This window comes from Gossypium arboreum, chromosome 5 (genome assembly GCF_025698485.1).
Source record: "Gossypium arboreum isolate Shixiya-1 chromosome 5, ASM2569848v2, whole genome shotgun sequence".
Classification (NCBI taxonomy): domain Eukaryota; kingdom Viridiplantae; phylum Streptophyta; class Magnoliopsida; order Malvales; family Malvaceae; genus Gossypium; species Gossypium arboreum.
Genome location: NC_069074.1, coordinates 2,219,982 through 2,237,199, shown reverse-complemented (window position 1 = coordinate 2,237,199; position 17,218 = coordinate 2,219,982). Strand labels below are relative to the sequence as shown.

The 17,218-nt window shown below is 30.8% G+C and overlaps 1 protein-coding gene and 1 long non-coding RNA gene across 2 annotated transcripts; both read right to left on the bottom strand.

Moving 5' to 3' along the window:
- Window positions 1-4,406: 4,406 nt before the first annotated feature.
- On the bottom strand, window positions 4,407-7,241 carry LOC108480479 (PHD finger protein ALFIN-LIKE 4). Its single transcript, XM_017783500.2, has 5 exons — window positions 6,869-7,241; window positions 6,710-6,742; window positions 5,807-6,035; window positions 5,238-5,370; window positions 4,407-4,917 (listed from the first exon to the last, which is right to left on the bottom strand). The coding sequence occupies exons 1-5, from the start codon at window positions 6,963-6,965 to the stop codon at window positions 4,651-4,653; spliced, it is 759 nt and encodes a 252-aa protein (XP_017638989.1). The 5' UTR covers window positions 6,966-7,241; the 3' UTR covers window positions 4,407-4,650.
- Window positions 7,242-14,815: 7,574 nt separating this feature from the next.
- On the bottom strand, window positions 14,816-16,990 carry LOC108480521 (uncharacterized). Its single transcript, XR_001870641.2, has 3 exons — window positions 16,860-16,990; window positions 15,917-16,184; window positions 14,816-15,079 (listed from the first exon to the last, which is right to left on the bottom strand). It is a non-coding gene; the product is annotated as an uncharacterized LOC108480521 (long non-coding RNA).
- Between the last annotated feature and the right edge of the window lie 228 nt (window positions 16,991-17,218).

The following is a 17,218-nucleotide window of genomic DNA, read 5'->3' as shown; positions in this document are numbered from 1 at the left end:
TATTGTCCCTTATGTGAGCCTTCGCGGCCCAAAATACACATTAGAAACAAGTCGGGAGTAAACCAGGTACTCAGAAAATTTTTCGAAAAATATTAAAATTTTTCAAAGGTGCAGAGGACACACGCCCGTGTCTCAGGCCGTGTGTAACACCCCTAACCTATATTCTTTGTCGGAACAGGGTGATGGAGCATCACCGAAATTTACAGATCAAATACAGACATTTAATATCATTTAACATTTATATCAAAAACTAATCATAATTAATCATATTGTCCCTTATATGAGCCCTCGAGGCCCAAAATACACATTAGAAACAAGTCGCGACTAAACCGAGTACTCAACAAATTTTTCAGAAAATATTAAAATTTTTCAAAGGAGCAGGTGACACACGTCTGTGTAGCCAAGCTGTATAAATATGACATGCTTAAAGCTTGATTTGAGTGTATTGAAGGTCTTGTTATGGCCTATAAGTATGAAATTTGAAGTGTTTAGGTTGAAATCAAATATGGGTGAGATATGTGGCCTTAAAATGGCTTATTTTCATCCACACGAGTAGAGACACGGGCGTGTGTCTCAACCATGTGTGACACACGGCCTAGCATATAAGCATGTGGTATGGCCGTGTGTCCCCTGCATCTTTAAAATTGAGAAACAGAATGCTCAGGTATTTTCACACGGCCTAGCATACAGATGTGTAGCTTGGCCGTGTGACCCCTATACCTTTATATTACAAGTCAGTATGCTCACACAGCCTAGCACACGGGCATGTGGCTTGGCCATGTGATCCAAGTCTAAATTGGACATAGCCTGGGACACAGCCATGTGTCCCACTTCGAATTCCCACACGGCCTAAGACACAAGCGTGTCTATTGACCGTGTGAGCCACATGGCTTGGCCACATGGGCGTGTGTCCCCTGCACTTAGGAAAATTTTTAATATTTTCGAAAAAAAATTCGAGTTTCCGGTATAGTCCCGATTTGTATCTAATGTGTATTTTGGGCCTCGATGGCTCATACAATGGACAATATGAGTGATTTATGATTAGTTTCTAATATGTATGTTAAATGATATGAAATGTTCGTATTTGATTTGAAAAGTCCAGTAATACTCCATAACTCTGTTTCGGCGAAGGATAAGGGTTAGGGGTGTTACAGTGTAAGCATTCAAAATAGGGACACACGGTCGTGTCCAGCCTGTGTCCAAACTTGAGAGCTCTATGACTTGGGCCACACAGCCAAGCCACACGCCCATATGCTAGGCCGTGTGAGCATTCTGTCTTGCAAATTAAAATATGCAGGGGGACGCACGGCCATGTCACTTAACCGTGTATCACACACGGTTGAGACACACACCCGTGTCTCCACCCGTGTGGACAAAAATATGTCATTTTCAAGCCACATTTCTCACCCAACTTGTCATCAACCTATTTCAACATTTTTAGACATCAAGAAACTATATCAAGGAATTCAAACCAAGCCATAATCAAGTTTTATACATGACATAACACCACATATATCCAAGAATCCATACTTACCAATTTGACCAAATACATATATATTATCTCAAACTAATCAACAATATGCCTATATGATTTCCATCATTCAACCATTTCAATCATACATCAAATGTTATAAGACTATATATATATATATATATATATATATATATATATATATATATATATATATATCGAAATGTATCAAACACAAGTCATTCAAATGGCTAATCACAACAAAACATTTACATGCCAACATTTGGCCAAATTGACCTATACATGCCATTATAACCAAAATTGATTTACTATATAAACCAAAATGGGCCGATGGATAGTGTGAAGTAACTCCAACCAGCTTCCAACCAAATCGAGCTTTAGAATTACTATAAAACAGGAAAAATAAAACAGAGTAAGCACTTAAGCTTAGTAAATTCGTATAACATGAAATTTAACTTACTATTATTTCACATATAAGGTAAGTATACAAGAATTATCCAAACCAACTTGGCCAAAAGCCTAAACACATATCCTTATCATGTTAGCCAAGTAATCACATACAATAGCCCTTAATCATGGATGAACAAAGTCATCAAGCAAGTTTCACATTCAATAGCAACCAATTCATGCATCAATATATCAGGTAATATAATTTCCATGCACTTCATGTATAGACGAGTAATAGTTCGTTTTGAACTCATATTATCTTATATCAAAACTTTTCCCGTTGAACCATTTAAAATATCGTTAGATATATAGGTAGTACACACGAGGTGTACTAATCTGTAATCCGTCAATTCATATGCAAGTATGCCCATGCGAGCATGTAAACAGGAAGCTCTTTCGAGTTGTATAACGGGAAGCTCAATCGAGCTGTATATCGGCAAGCTCATAAGAGCCATAAATCAGAAAGCTCATGGGAGAGCAATTATCGAGAAGCTCGTAAAAGTCATAGTGTGTCTGCAACACATGCAGGACCACAACCAGTCGGGAACCTTTAATGACATGTCATTCGTATCCATCGATTTTCTAAGGTTCAAACGGGACTTGCTACTTGTCGGATATGTGATTAATAATATTCATGGCAATCATACAAATCACACACAATAATGTTCAATTTAAAACATATAAATTTACAATTTAGTTACACGAACTTACCTTGATAAGTATATGTAGATACAAAGGTTACTAATATGATACTTTCTCTTTTCCTCGATCTAACTCCTTGTTAAGTCTATCCGGATCTAATTAAGTAAAATACGTTTGCTTGAGCTAAACTCTCATGGTTAGGGTTTCCATGTTTTATTTTAGAAAAGATAATGAAAATGATAATAATTTAATTATTTAATTCATTTATCATCATTTTATCATTTACTTTCCAAAATTATCCTTAATATTTCTTCAATTTCCAATGATGAATAATCATCATTATCTACTAACTCCCTTAAATGGCATATTTGTCATATAAGGATCTCAAATTTTAAATTTCATAGCTATTTGATCCCTTTAACTACTAGAATTCAACTTTTGCACTTTATGCAATTTAGTTCTCTTTATCAAATTAGACATGTAATCAATAAAATTTCTGAACAAAATTTTCATACGATATTTCTATCATACTGTAGACTATAAAATAATATTAAAATAAATTTTCTTCTAACTTCGGATTTGTAATCTTGAAACCACTGTTCCGATTTCACTGAAAAGCGAAATGTTACATTAATCAATTAACAATTAAAAATGTAATAAAGTTAAAGTTTATCAACTTATTATTATCTAAAATTATAAATGAACTTTAGTCTAAAATGTAATTTTATTCATGAGCTTTGATTTTGTGTAATTTTATACATGGAATTTTGATTCGATCCAATTATCACAAATTATTAACACAATTATTGATATATAATCATTTTATCTTTGCATATTACATATACATAATTATATTCATCTAATATAAAAATAAATTTATATATTTATTTCTTTAAATGTATATAATCGGATCAAAACGAAAATTTTATGTATATATTTGAACCATAATCAAAGTTTCATATATCAAATTAAATATTAAATCAATGTTTAAATATAATTTTGATATTTATTCCTAATAATAATAATAAATGACAAAACTTTTGCTGAAATTTTTTTTTAAACTTCTTGTCAAGTGAGATCAACAAGAGAAAGTAGTAGATAGTGATGATTATGACAATTCACACTAGTTTGGGGGCAGAGAACCCTTGTATATTGTGATGGTGAAGGAAATCTAGAGAGAAGGTTGTTTTATGAGAGTCTATATGATTAGAAAGGAAGGTTTCTAAATGTTTAGACGTGTCCAGTTTATATATGAGAGACAATGGATGCTATGCGTCTTGAATTTGTTAGTAGCAAAGTCATATCTTGTTTCCTTTACAGTGACAATGATGTGAGAATCCTTAAGAGGTTGTGTAACAAAACTGGTAAGAAAATCAAAGATCTGGAGAGTTTGTTATTTTACTAAAGAAATGTAACATTTTTCAAAAAAACAAAAAACTGATTATCTTAAACGAAATCATTGAACCAAATATAATAATCTGATTAAGATTAAAGAATTCTCGACAGCAATAAAACGTAACTCGATACTAACGCCTTAAACAATATTTGGTTGAACAGTTAAAAAATGGCGGAAAAGGACAAGATTTTCATTTCCCCATCTATACCATCTTTATTTTATAATATTATTTGATTAGCATTCAAATGAATTCGTAACGTATGATAGAAACACCACTTGGACCAAGAGCCGTCCCTTAACAGGCCGTTGTGGTGGGCTGAAAGGTGTCTCATCCATTATTTCATTCATCCTTTTTCCTTTCAAAGGATGCCAAAGCATTACACTTTACAAGCTCACAGAATACCAAAAGAAAACGAAATTGCACGCATATAAACACAATAAGATCAAACTTAAACAAAAGTCAAGTCTCCCTTCCTATGGCAGGAAGAACAATGATTTTCAGAGAACAACTTAAACGGCTTTGCGACCTACAAATAAAAAGCTGAGAAAGATTTGCTAAGATTAAAGAACATAATCTACTACCAACATACTTGAGTTGAGTACATGAGCTTTGAGACAATTAGCAAATTCCAAGATGACAGAATTCAATGCAAGGGCCGCCGACCTGTCATCATCAAGGCCGTGCTCTCTTGTTGCTGCAAGATGGGCATTTGTACTGCTTAATATGCTCTGCCCTTGCTGGTGTAATCTTGACACACTTTCCATGGAACCATTTCTCACATATATCACAGCAAATCCAGAATTCATCAGCTCCATCACTCTCTCCACAAGCCCCACATAGTGTCTCTCCATGCTCCTCCTCTTCCTCCTCTAGTCCATCATCATCCTCGTCCTTAGATGGCACTGCCTTTGAATATTTGGGCAGAGGTTCAGAACCTCGCTGCATTTTTTCCAAACACAAAGGAAAAGAAAGAAGCTAATTTGTAAAGGTTACATTGAAAATTTCAAGTTATTTCCCTCTTTCAGTCAGCTATCGGCACAAGAAGAATGGACTTCGCAGAAATATTTGATAAAACAAGCCAAAATGCCAACAATACTTCCAGGACCATAGTTTTTACCATGTCAGAAACTGCTGTCAAATAGTGAGAAACAATCAACAATGTAATATTATGTTTTAGCACTATCACCAACCTACCTTTATTCTAGAACTAGCACCACTTAAACATATAAAGAAACAGTAGTAAGGAAAAAGCTTGCCACCTTAGAGTTTGATTTAGATTTATTTCCGCTGTGATTTGAAACCAAAGATTTCTCCTTTGTCTGTTTCTTAGCTGCTCCTGTTACTACTTCGAATATTGTTGGAAGATCATTTATCATATTGAAAAGCCGTTTCCTGCATCATTTCAACCAACATGGTATGATTGAGGATAAATTGTAGCTCAAAATAAATACGGCACACTTGTTGTACACACAAGCAAATCCAGGGCAAAGCATCCCATTTTAATCAAGCTCACTCATGCTATGCCTTGTATATAATATTTGCGCATTATCTGTAAGTGGTTCATATTGAAGCCTAAGTCTGAGGATCCATTTACAGAAAGGGTTTGCCAAATTAGGGGAAAGGACAACATGTAATAATTTTCATAATGGACATATAAAATTACCTTGGTATATAACAGAAAACCAAAACTACAAGAGACTCATATCAATTATTTGGCTAAACTGAGGCTGGGAGGGTATGCATGCTAACCAAGTAAATTAGCTTATTTACACTTAGAATGTGTATGTAAAGCCAAATCAGGACTGTGCTCAGGCAAGGTAAAAAGTACCTATCAGCTTTATCAAATCCAAACCTAGCACCAAAATAGAAAGCCACAGAGAGTAACCACGAGTCACTGTGTACAGCAACCAAAGACAACCAATCCTTTTCTTGCATTCCATCTCTGGCAAAGTTAATACCCAATGCAGGCTCTGGAAGCTCCGGAGGTACCTCTTCGGCAGGTAAATTCACCTCCCACTGCTCATTAGGGAATCCATAAAGGCAAAGATTCTCCTTTTCTGTAATCACAATGTTAACATTTTAATTAACCCATTCCGTTCTGTGCATTTAGAACCTAATCAGGGAGAATTAGTGAAAGCATGGGGAAACCACATTGAATTTAGCACATTCTCGTTCATCAATTTGCCTTTCAACTTCAAATGAACATGCTCTTTATCGAAATTAAAGTCATCTAAAAAACCCAATAAGAATCAAATAATGACAACAATCCTAAAAACCTTTAAAAATGTAAAGCTATTTAAAGAAAGAAAAAGAATATACGTATCTAAAAGAGCAAGTAAGGAATAACAGCAATATTGTCTAAATTGTTAAATCCTAAACATACATATATCATACTTAGCTCAAACTATTCTTTTCAATTTTCAAAGGGAAAAGTACAATTTAAGCAGAAATGGTAACCCCATAATTAAAAATGTTTCTTCATGCCATAGATTTAAACAGCAATAAAGCTACAATCTCAAATGTCACGGGATGCACTAATAACTTCATTTATACTGAACTTTAAACAACTTCAGTCACCGGGCCTGAATACTCTGTTTCATTTATATATACAAAGACCTTGAAAACAAAAATTGTAACTTCAATTTCCAGATAAATCATGTCATCAACCAAACAAAACAAATCTGGGTATTAAAATATAGAAATTAATTGTCCATAAACAAAAACCCAGTACCTGGATCACACTGCTGGTAAAACTCCTCCACATCTGCAACCACAACCACTCCCGAATAGTAATTAAATAAAAATAAACTTCAAAAGCATAGGCGAAAACAAATATGGTTGAGAAGATAGCAGTCAAGTAAGAGCAAAAAAAAAAAAATAGTAGTATTACCGGTAGTAAGGGCTTTAATCATGCCAGCTCGACGACCCTTGAAATCTCGAAAGATTTCTTCGACTGTACGTGGGTTGTACGGAACACCGCCGTCCATAATCCGGACTGATACTTTTCTTCCTTTCTTTGTCTTCTCTTTGAAAGAGAAATTGTGTTGCAGTGTGGAGATCGAGTAGCAGAGAGGAAGGGAAAAGGCAAGGAGACGGTCTGAGAGAGAGGAAAAGGAGGGAAATGAAAGATTTGCAAAGGGGAATTTTCGTTTGTAGTTTTTAAGAGTAAAATTAACTGACCCTTTCTCTCTGTTTCTCTCTATGGAGGGAGAAAGAAGGAAAAGGCAGAAATATGTGAACCAATCCGGGAAAAAAATGGGACCGGCCCATATATGAATAAATTATTTATAGAAAAAAAAAAACCTAACTATAAAAGCCCGTTTTGACGAAATTAAACTCGAATCTATAATAATATATCATTATATATTAAATCCAAATTTAAATTTTAGAGATAAATAAATAATATAATTAAGAAGAACAATTCTAAAATAATTACTCCTCACCAAAATTTATTAAACTCTTAAATTAATTTTTATAATTATTAATGTCTATCCAATAGTAATGGCTGCTAAGCTTTATAAATTTTATCATATAAAGACAAAATACATATGGAGTGAGAAGATAATATTTGGATTCATATTAAATTTTTAGATTATTTTATTTTTATTCTTATTATTTATTAAAATCTAGTTTTTATTTTTTCTTTGTTCAATATGATACTAATATTTTGTAGAAATTATACAAATAGTTAATTTTAAAGTTTCTACTATTATTTGGTTTAAATTTTCATAATCTTACTAATCAATTAAATTTAGTGTTAAATGTGAATTTTTAAATTTGTGTTTGATTATTAAAAATTATAGGTGTGATTTTTCTCAAGTTTTAGGGTTGAATTGATGAAAATTAATTGACAATATCATTCTATTTTATGAATTTTTAACAAATAAATCTCAAAATTCAAAGTTAAACACTAAAAAGTTAACATCGTTATTTTCAAATAAGATATGCAAAAATTAATTAATCGATTAAATTGAACCAAATTAATAGAATTAATTTGACTTAATAAGTTTTTTAATTTATTAAATTAAGAGATTTAGCTTAATTAATCTATTTTAATAATCCCACACAAGGATGAAGTTAGGAAAAACATTTAGGGGCCAAAATTAAATTTTCTATATATTTATAATTTTTAAATGATTAAATAAGATTTTTATCATTTTTAGGGGGTAAAATGTAATTTTATCTTTACTAATTTAAATTTTTTAAAATTTAAAGGGTCAAAATAAAAATGTTTTTATTTTAAAGGGGCCGGGGCCCCTGCCAAACCCCCTAAATCCACTGTATGTTTATTTAATCTATACTTATTGTTTAAGCCTGCCGTCAACTTAGTTAGGAAATTATGAGAATACTTATGCATATGGTGGGATTTGAACCCACACCAATCACATTAATAATACATTTAATTTACCACCCAACTAAAATTTTATTTTGATATTTTTATACATTTTAATTGTATTATACGCACTTTATTATCTTCACTGGCTGTGTATATATTAATAAATTATTTAATCAAGTTGGTGTCACAAGTTAACTCAACACCGATTCAAGATTAATGACAACATCTGTAACACCTCTAACCCGTATCCATCGTCGGAGTAGGGTTACAGAGCATTACCGAAGTTTACAAATCAAATAGACAAAAAATGCAAATATTTCATATTATATAGAATTCATGTTAAAAACCAATCAAAAGCATACATATTGTCCCTTATACGAGCCCTCGAGGCTCCAAATTACGCATTAGAAACAAATCGGGACTCAATCGGAAACTCAAAAAAGTTTTTAGAAACATTTAAAAAAATTTAATACTGCAGGGTCACACGGCCAAGAGACATGTCCATATCTCAGGCCATATGAACATTCGAATTAGGGACACATAGTCATGCCCGTGCCCATGTAACTCACTGACTTGTGCCACACGGCCAAGCCACACGCCCATGTACCAGGGCGTGTGAATATACTGACTTGCACTCTTTAAAAGATACAGGAGACACACGATCGTGTCACTTGGCCGTATGTCAAACACGGCTGAGACACATGCCTGTGTCTCTGCTTGTGTGGACGAAAATAGGTCATTTTTAAAGACATATTTCTCACCCAATTTGGTGTCAACCTGCAATCAACATTATGCATATCAACAAACCATAATTAGGCATCCAAAACAAGCCAAAATCAAGCTTTAGATCTTCATATACAACCAATATGCCTTTAGGCATCTCAAATGATAGCTTATAACATGTGTATTCAATATATTCATATGTATAACGAACTTGCTAATTTGCATTATTTCGAACCAAGTCACTTACCTACCAAAACATACCATTTGGTGCCAAAATGTATTTCAAATACTAACATATTTAGATATATATACTTTACATATCAAGGTACTGATTCATGATTAATTCATCACATCCCATGTAACAGCCAAATTTTTCAGTGGTGTCGGAAACAGTGATTCGAGATCACTAAATCCGACGAGTAAGTTTAGAAATTTTAACAAATAATAATTATAGGCCAAACACGAACTTAAAAGAATTATTTTTAATTAGTGAATTCTGCTATTTTAAAAGAATTAATCAGGTAAATTGAGTTGAAAACGAGGTATCGAGACCTTATATTCATAAACCGAGCCATAAATATTTTTATAAATATTTATGGAGTGTTATTAAGTTAGTATTAAAGTTTCGTTAGAAAATTTTAACGTTTGGTGAGTCAATTAATTAAAAAGGACTAAACTGAAAATAGTGCAAAATTTATTAAATTGTGATTAAATAGTTTAAGTGATTAAAAATGAGGGATTTAAAAGGCAATTGGACCCAAATTGTATGGGCTGGACGGTTGGGCAAGAAAATCAGCAAAAAAAGACAAGGAGAAATAAGGGCAAAATGGGAAATTTTACAAATTAAACATATAAAACAAGACAAAATTGAAAAATCTAGAGATATCATCATATTTCTTCAGCAAAAACGCCATGGGAGGTCTGAAAGCTGCTGGTTTTTCATACTTTGACATATGTGAGTTCAATTCTTTCCCTTTTCTTTGAGATTTTTATGTTTTGTGGCTTTTACAATTAGGTCCAAGTGTTTAATTCATTAGTTTTTGATTTTATGGACAAAATTAAAAGCTATCATTGATAAGTGTTGGCTGTTTATGATGAAATAAAATGAATTTTAAGCTTTGATTTTGTTGTTTGATAATTTTATCAAGTAAATTCAATCGAAATTGATTTTAAGACCTAATTGTGAAAAAGTTGTGAATTAAGGTTTAGTGTTAAAATTCTGATTTTCGAAGGTTGTGTAATAGTTTATAATGATGGAATAAAATGTTAATTAAGAAAAATTAGCTTAATAGATGGGCTAATTGAGCAAGGACTGAATTGTATGACCTGTGAAATTTAGAGGAAAAATGTTAATAAACATCTTGAACTAAAACAGCTTTGGACAGCAGCAGTAGGTTAACTTTGAAAAATCACCATAAATTTTAAAAATCGAATTAGAGGATGATATGAATTTAAAGCTTATTGAGTCTAGTTTCTCATAGAAGAAATGTGTAAGCAATTGAATTGTAAATTATGAGATATAATGAATTTTGTGAGACAAGGTCAGAATGAATTCGGGTTCCCCTGTTTTGACTTTGGAAAATCGTCAAAAATTGGAGAAAATTAATTATAGGCTCAAATTTATATGCTTAGAATTCTTAACGAGTCTATTTTCAATAGAAATCAATGAGAACATTATCCGAGTTCTGTACTGTGATATAATTAATTTTTAGTGAAGAGCGGTCAGAACTGTCAGATAGTGAAATAAGGGAAACTTAAATGAATAAACTGTACTAATTGGCTAAACGAAAAATTTTGAAAATTTTATGATGGAATGATATGTGAGTCTAGTTTCAGAGAAAATTTATGGATCTTAATTTGGAGCTCTGTAGCTCGAATTATAAATAATTGAGTGACTATGACTCGTGTGAACAGCTTGATGTGAGCATTAATAAGTAAATTGTGAAATCGTACTTACAAGAATGTTATATACATTAAGGATGTGGAATGGAGAGGAGGAGGAGGAAAATAAATGATATATGTTTATAAGAAAACAGTATGAGAATGATACATATCATGACATGTATATATATGACTAGTTTCAATATGATGCTTGTTGGGTATGAAGTTGGATTGAAATGTCTAAGGCATGTATTTTATTCTGCGCATCTGAAATGTGGTATTTTATAAAGATATGATCTAGTTTTAAATATGAATCTTGATGATTAAGTTGAAAATATTTGGTAAGATGATAATCATGGTATAAAATATAAGTGGTACCACAATAGACAAGGTAAGATGAGTATGAGAGACACATGTATGATGACATACAAATGCTATGTTTGTAGTTTAATTGAGAATGTTTAATCATTAAATGAATACTATGTTATATGCTTTTGATTTTGTATAAGTGTGTAAGAGATTAAGGTTGACCAAGGCTTGGAAAATAGCTTAGATATTGACCACACATGTAATGACCTGAAATTCACGGGCACCGGAAAAGTGAGTTATAGGGCCTCCGTCTTAGTGAAATAAGTTCGAAAATAATTATTAAAAATATTTATGAGCCTAGTGGTGTGTCTAATTAGGATCTAATTAAGTGAATTTAGCTTAATTTAGAGTAAGTAATAAAAAAGGATTAAATTGAATAAAGGGTAAAAGTTTAATTATAAAGCAATCGAAAATAAAAAGGATTAGAATGGAAATTAAGCCATTGACTACAAATGAGGTGGCATATTGGTGAAATAAAATCAAAGATTTTTTTAGGTTTTATATATTATAATGATTATTATTATGTTTTTATATTAAATTGTTATGATTACTTAATTGATAATATATTATAAATAAATTAAATAGAAGACAATTGTATGGTAATAAAATATACATATGTAAGAATTGTATGGGTACATTTGTAATTTAAATATTTAATTACTTATAATTTAAGTATAAAGATATTTGTTAATTAAATAATTAAATTATAAGATTTTTGGTATGAAAACAAATTAAATAATGACATTTGTAATAATATGAATATATACATTTGTATTATAATTATGTATTTACTTAAATTTTAAGTTAAAGATATTTATTAATTAAATATTAATATTATAAGATTTTTATTTGTTAAATAAATAAAAGAAAGACAAATGGATGGTAATAATAGTGTACAAATGTACAAAGATACATGTATACAAATGTGTTAATTATATTGTTATTAAATTAATAATAATATATATTAGTTAAATGATAAAATAAATAAGTAAAATAAATGAAATAATAAAAGAATAAAAAGAAAGACAAAAGAAACAAAGAAGAAACAGAACAGAAACATTTCGAAACAAGGAAAGAAAAAGAAAGAAAGAAAAGGGAAAGGAAAAACTAGGGTTTTAAGGTTTGAAGCTTTAAAAGGTAAGTCAATTAAGTCCTTTTCCCTTAATTTTGATGTTTTAGGAGCTTTGAAACAAGATTTTGATGAAATTAAGTTGATATTTCAAGAGTTCATATGTTTCCAAGTAGGGTTCATGTTGGAAAAATTATGGAATTAGGGATTTAATTGAATGAATTCTAAGTTAGAATTGATTAAGGGATTAAATTGTAAACTAGGCTATAAGTTTTATGTTGTAGGGACTAAATTGAAGAAATTTCGAAATTAGGGAAATATGCTGGAAATTTTATAGTTAAATATAAGTTTAGAGAAAATTTGAATAGAAAAGAGAGTGAATTGGATTAAGAAAATAATTAAGTTTAGTTAGGATTAAATTGGGAATAAGGTAGGAGTTGTTTAGAAATTTAATTATTTATTATAATTAGTGCTGTAAATAATAATGTAAATTACTATTATTTTCAGTAGCCAACAAAGAACCGGAAGCATCAAGCATCGAAAGGAAAGGAGAAAGTCATCGAGGACTAAAACGGAGAATTACGGTGTGTATTACTATAATTCAAATTTTAATTATTATTGATTGCTGAAATTTTAATTGTTATGTATGGTAAGTAAGGCTTGAGGTAAGTATGTGATTATTTGAAAAGTGTATTGATTGAAAAAAAATAAATGGTGACAATTATATGGTGTTGATGGTATACACTTGTGTGAAAATTAATTTGTATATGAATTAAGATAATAGATATTTGAATTGAATGAGTATTGAAAATTTTGTGTAAATTAAATTGAAATTAGAAAAAGTAAAATAATACCCTATTAACTTGTCGGACTAGATTCGATACAAATGGCATGCCATTGGATTTGTGATGTGATGAAGAGATTGTAGTTCGCCGAGAAGATGTTTCGTTATTATATACTTGGTTTATCCGAATAGGCATTTAATGCCTTATTGGTGTATTTGGGAGGATATATTATACCGGTGTGTTATGGAGGATTTACAATATTCGGGTGTGTTTGGGTTGGATATTCGGTGTGTTTGGGTGGAAATCCAGATATCCGTCATAGTCCGAGCTTTGTTAATAAGGTAAATAATTGAAATGAAATTTTGAAAATGAGATTATTTGTTTTAGTACTATTGAAAAGTACGAGAAAGAATGTATGAATTGAGTTAGTATGAGAAAAATGAATTATGAATTTAAGATTTATGAAGTAAAATAATTATATATAAAAGTAGTTTAAATAATTATAGAATTTATGGTTGATGTTTGTAATTTATTAATGTTAAATAGTCTTGAGTTATAGTAATACCATTGAGTATATCCATACTCAATGCACGATTGTTTCCGTGCATGAGTTAGTAGAAGTCAAGTATCCCTCAACATCCGAACAATCCCGACTCAACACAAACTTGGTGATATATATTTTCTTTTGGGTAAAGGTGGCATGTACATAGGTGTTATTTAGTCACTTGAATATGTATATTACTTTGGGTAGTGAAGGATGAATTATAAAATTTAGATGGTTAAATGAAATGGTAAGGAAAGTACATGATATTTTGATACATGAACATTAAGTTGTTAAATGAATGAAATTTTAATCAATTTTGAATGATGCTATGATAGTTATTAAATTAAAATTTTGTTAATAATATAAATATTAGTATATGAATGTGAAATATTGGTGTTGGTTGTTTTGGTTTGAATTTGCAGGAGGTTTAGGTAAAAATAAGCGAAATCTGCGAAATTTTTATAAAAATAAAAATAAAAATAAAAATAAAAATAAAAAAATTGGAATACTCGAACAAGTCCCGTTCTACTTTTAATACGTGTTTGAACTTCGAGAGTTCAAGATAGGGACTTAATTATTATATTATACTATGAAAGTTATATTAATTGTAAATTATTCGTAAGTTGTCTGATATGTCCGGTAATGCCTCATAACCTCGTTCTGGCGACGGTTTGGGGTTAGGGGGTGTTACAACACAGGCAGAGACGGCTGTGTGTCTCAGCCATATATGGAACACGACTTTAGGACACGGGCGTGCGATGTGGTCGTGTGCCCCTAAATTGATGATGATGTCATAAACAGAAAGCTCCACGGACAAGGGACATGGGCGTGTCCCAAGCCACACGGGCGTATGGGTACTGTTCACAAGTAAATTTAAAAAAAAAAAATTAAGTGAAAATTTTTATGAGAAATCAGTTGAGCTCCGACTTGATTTTAATGTTCATGTTGGGCTTCGAGGGCCCAAATAAAGGTTGTTATATATATATATGATCTCAGAAAGTGAATAGTAATGTTTTGATTAATCTGTAAATATTCTGTATGTACTGGTAACTTGTAACACTCTGTAACCCTATTTCGACGACGGATACGGGTTAGGGGTGTTACATCCCAAAACACATGTATAAAATGCATTTAGCTAACATTTTACTTTTCACTATACAACCATAAACCAAACCACACATCAACCATATAAGGTAAATATGCACAAACCAAAATGTGCCAAAACACAAGCCAAATAAGTGGCTAATCTCAACAAAATACTAATAGCCAACATTAACCAGAATAACTATACATGCATTATAACCAAAACCTAAACATCCGAAAGTACCAATAGAACCGATGGATAGTGTGATAGATCTTCGATAAGCTTCCAACCCGATCGAACTTCCGATAATCTGTAAAGTAAAGGGTAAACAACTATGTAAGCAATAAATGCTTAGTAAGCTCGAGCAAACTTTAAATATAATATTCCAATTCAATAATAAACTTTATATGATAAATATAAAGCTATACCAATGCCTCAAGATTTATCAACTACATAACCACCAACTTATAAATGAGTAAGTTTATCAACATCATATATATAATCATTCCTAACGTAATAAGATTTTATAAATCATTTTACACAATCATTAACCTTTTCATAAAACTATGAATAATTTCTTTTACTTACTTTCCTTCCCATTTACCTAACATAAACTTAAATAATAACATCAATTAATTTATTAATATATTTATTCATAACATAGGTAAATTCAACCATAACATATGTAATTTCTCATATATAAGTACATTATTCAACTCATCAATCCATTTTCATCATATCACATTTCAATTATGAAATTATGGTTTCATTTGTATAATACTAGACATAAGCATATATATCAATCATAATCTCAAGCTTGACATAAGCTTAATCACCATCATCAATATACAAGTTAGTGCATTTATGTATATAACTCATTTGGGGTCAATCACATGACAAACCATTTTATAAGAAATTACACATTTTGAATCTTACCACCCTTTTATGAACATAAGCTTATTTCCATTTAACCAATTACCATGTCAATGTATATCACTAATATTCAACATGATATAATGCAACCAAAAGCTTAGCACAAACCTAAGCATTATGCACCATCTCAACTGATGAATTCATTTATGTTCAGGTAATATTCAATAAAAAACAAATTATCTTACAGAGATTTTCCATACGAAGAACGACTTACAGGTAAGAGTACATCGTCAACAGAAGCTCATAAGAGATGGTCCTCCCAAACATGCCAACAGAAGCTCAAAAGAGCTGAACAAAAGCTTGTAAGAGCTGATCCACCCGAATCACGCCAAACAGAAAGTAAAATGCGAGAGTTCGCAACAAATTCTGAACTCCGATTTACTCGGGTAAAATACCGATATCTCCCTCTAGTACCATCTCCACTCCAAACCCCCGTCATACACCAAATCATGAATGTACTCAAATCTCGCGTTCAATCCAAACTGAGTATTAAATTCGATAATATATTTCCAACAATAATTCAGTTCTAACAATAGAACATATATATAATACCAATCATCAATTTATAAAAATGTTAAATTTTAACCGTACGAACTTACCAGGCTAAATTACAGAAATACCAATATTAAAAGACATTTTGGTAATTTTCTATTTTTCTCGATTTTCCACTCGATTTTGATTTAAATTAATAATTTCATTCAATTTATTAATTTATAAAATAAAAAATTCATTTCATGTAATTTGGTTATTTTGAAATTTTTACAAAATTACCCTAAACATTTACTTTTATTCAATTTAGTCCACGAGCCCAAAACATACAAATTAACCATTTTTAATGCAAACCCATGCTAGCAAAATAATCATGGCATTCAATACAATTCATTTTTACAATAATTTCATAAAAAATCCTTGTATTTTTACTATTTCAATAATTTAGTCCCTAATCAAAAATTCATTAAAAATCACTTAAAAAATACTTTTAAATAACAATTAATATCTCAGATTCATCATTTAACATAAAAAATCACACAAGATTCATTAATGGCAACATTCAAAATCTTTAACAGTTTCAAAATCGAAAGTTCGAGTTAGCTAGACCTAATTACAACGATTTCAAAAACAAAAAAATTAAAAGAATCGGATAAAAGATGGCTTACCATCCATGAATTGAAGCAAGGCCGAAGCTTGGTTCTTCTTGCCATGGTGTTCCGGTGGTTCGGAGAAGATGATAAGTATAAAATGTTTTTATTACTTTTTGTTTTACTTATTTTAATGTTTTTAATACATTATTATTATTTTAATTAATAAAAATAACACATACTTATCCTAAAAACAAGCATTGACCGACTATAATAATTTATCATGGTATAATTGTCATATAAGTCCACCTACTTCCACTAAGTAATCTATTAAATCATTAAAATTCAATAGCAACTAGGTTTTGCAACTTTTATAAAATAGTCCTTTTAATTAATTAATTATTGAAACGTTAAAATTTTTCAACAAAATTTAATAC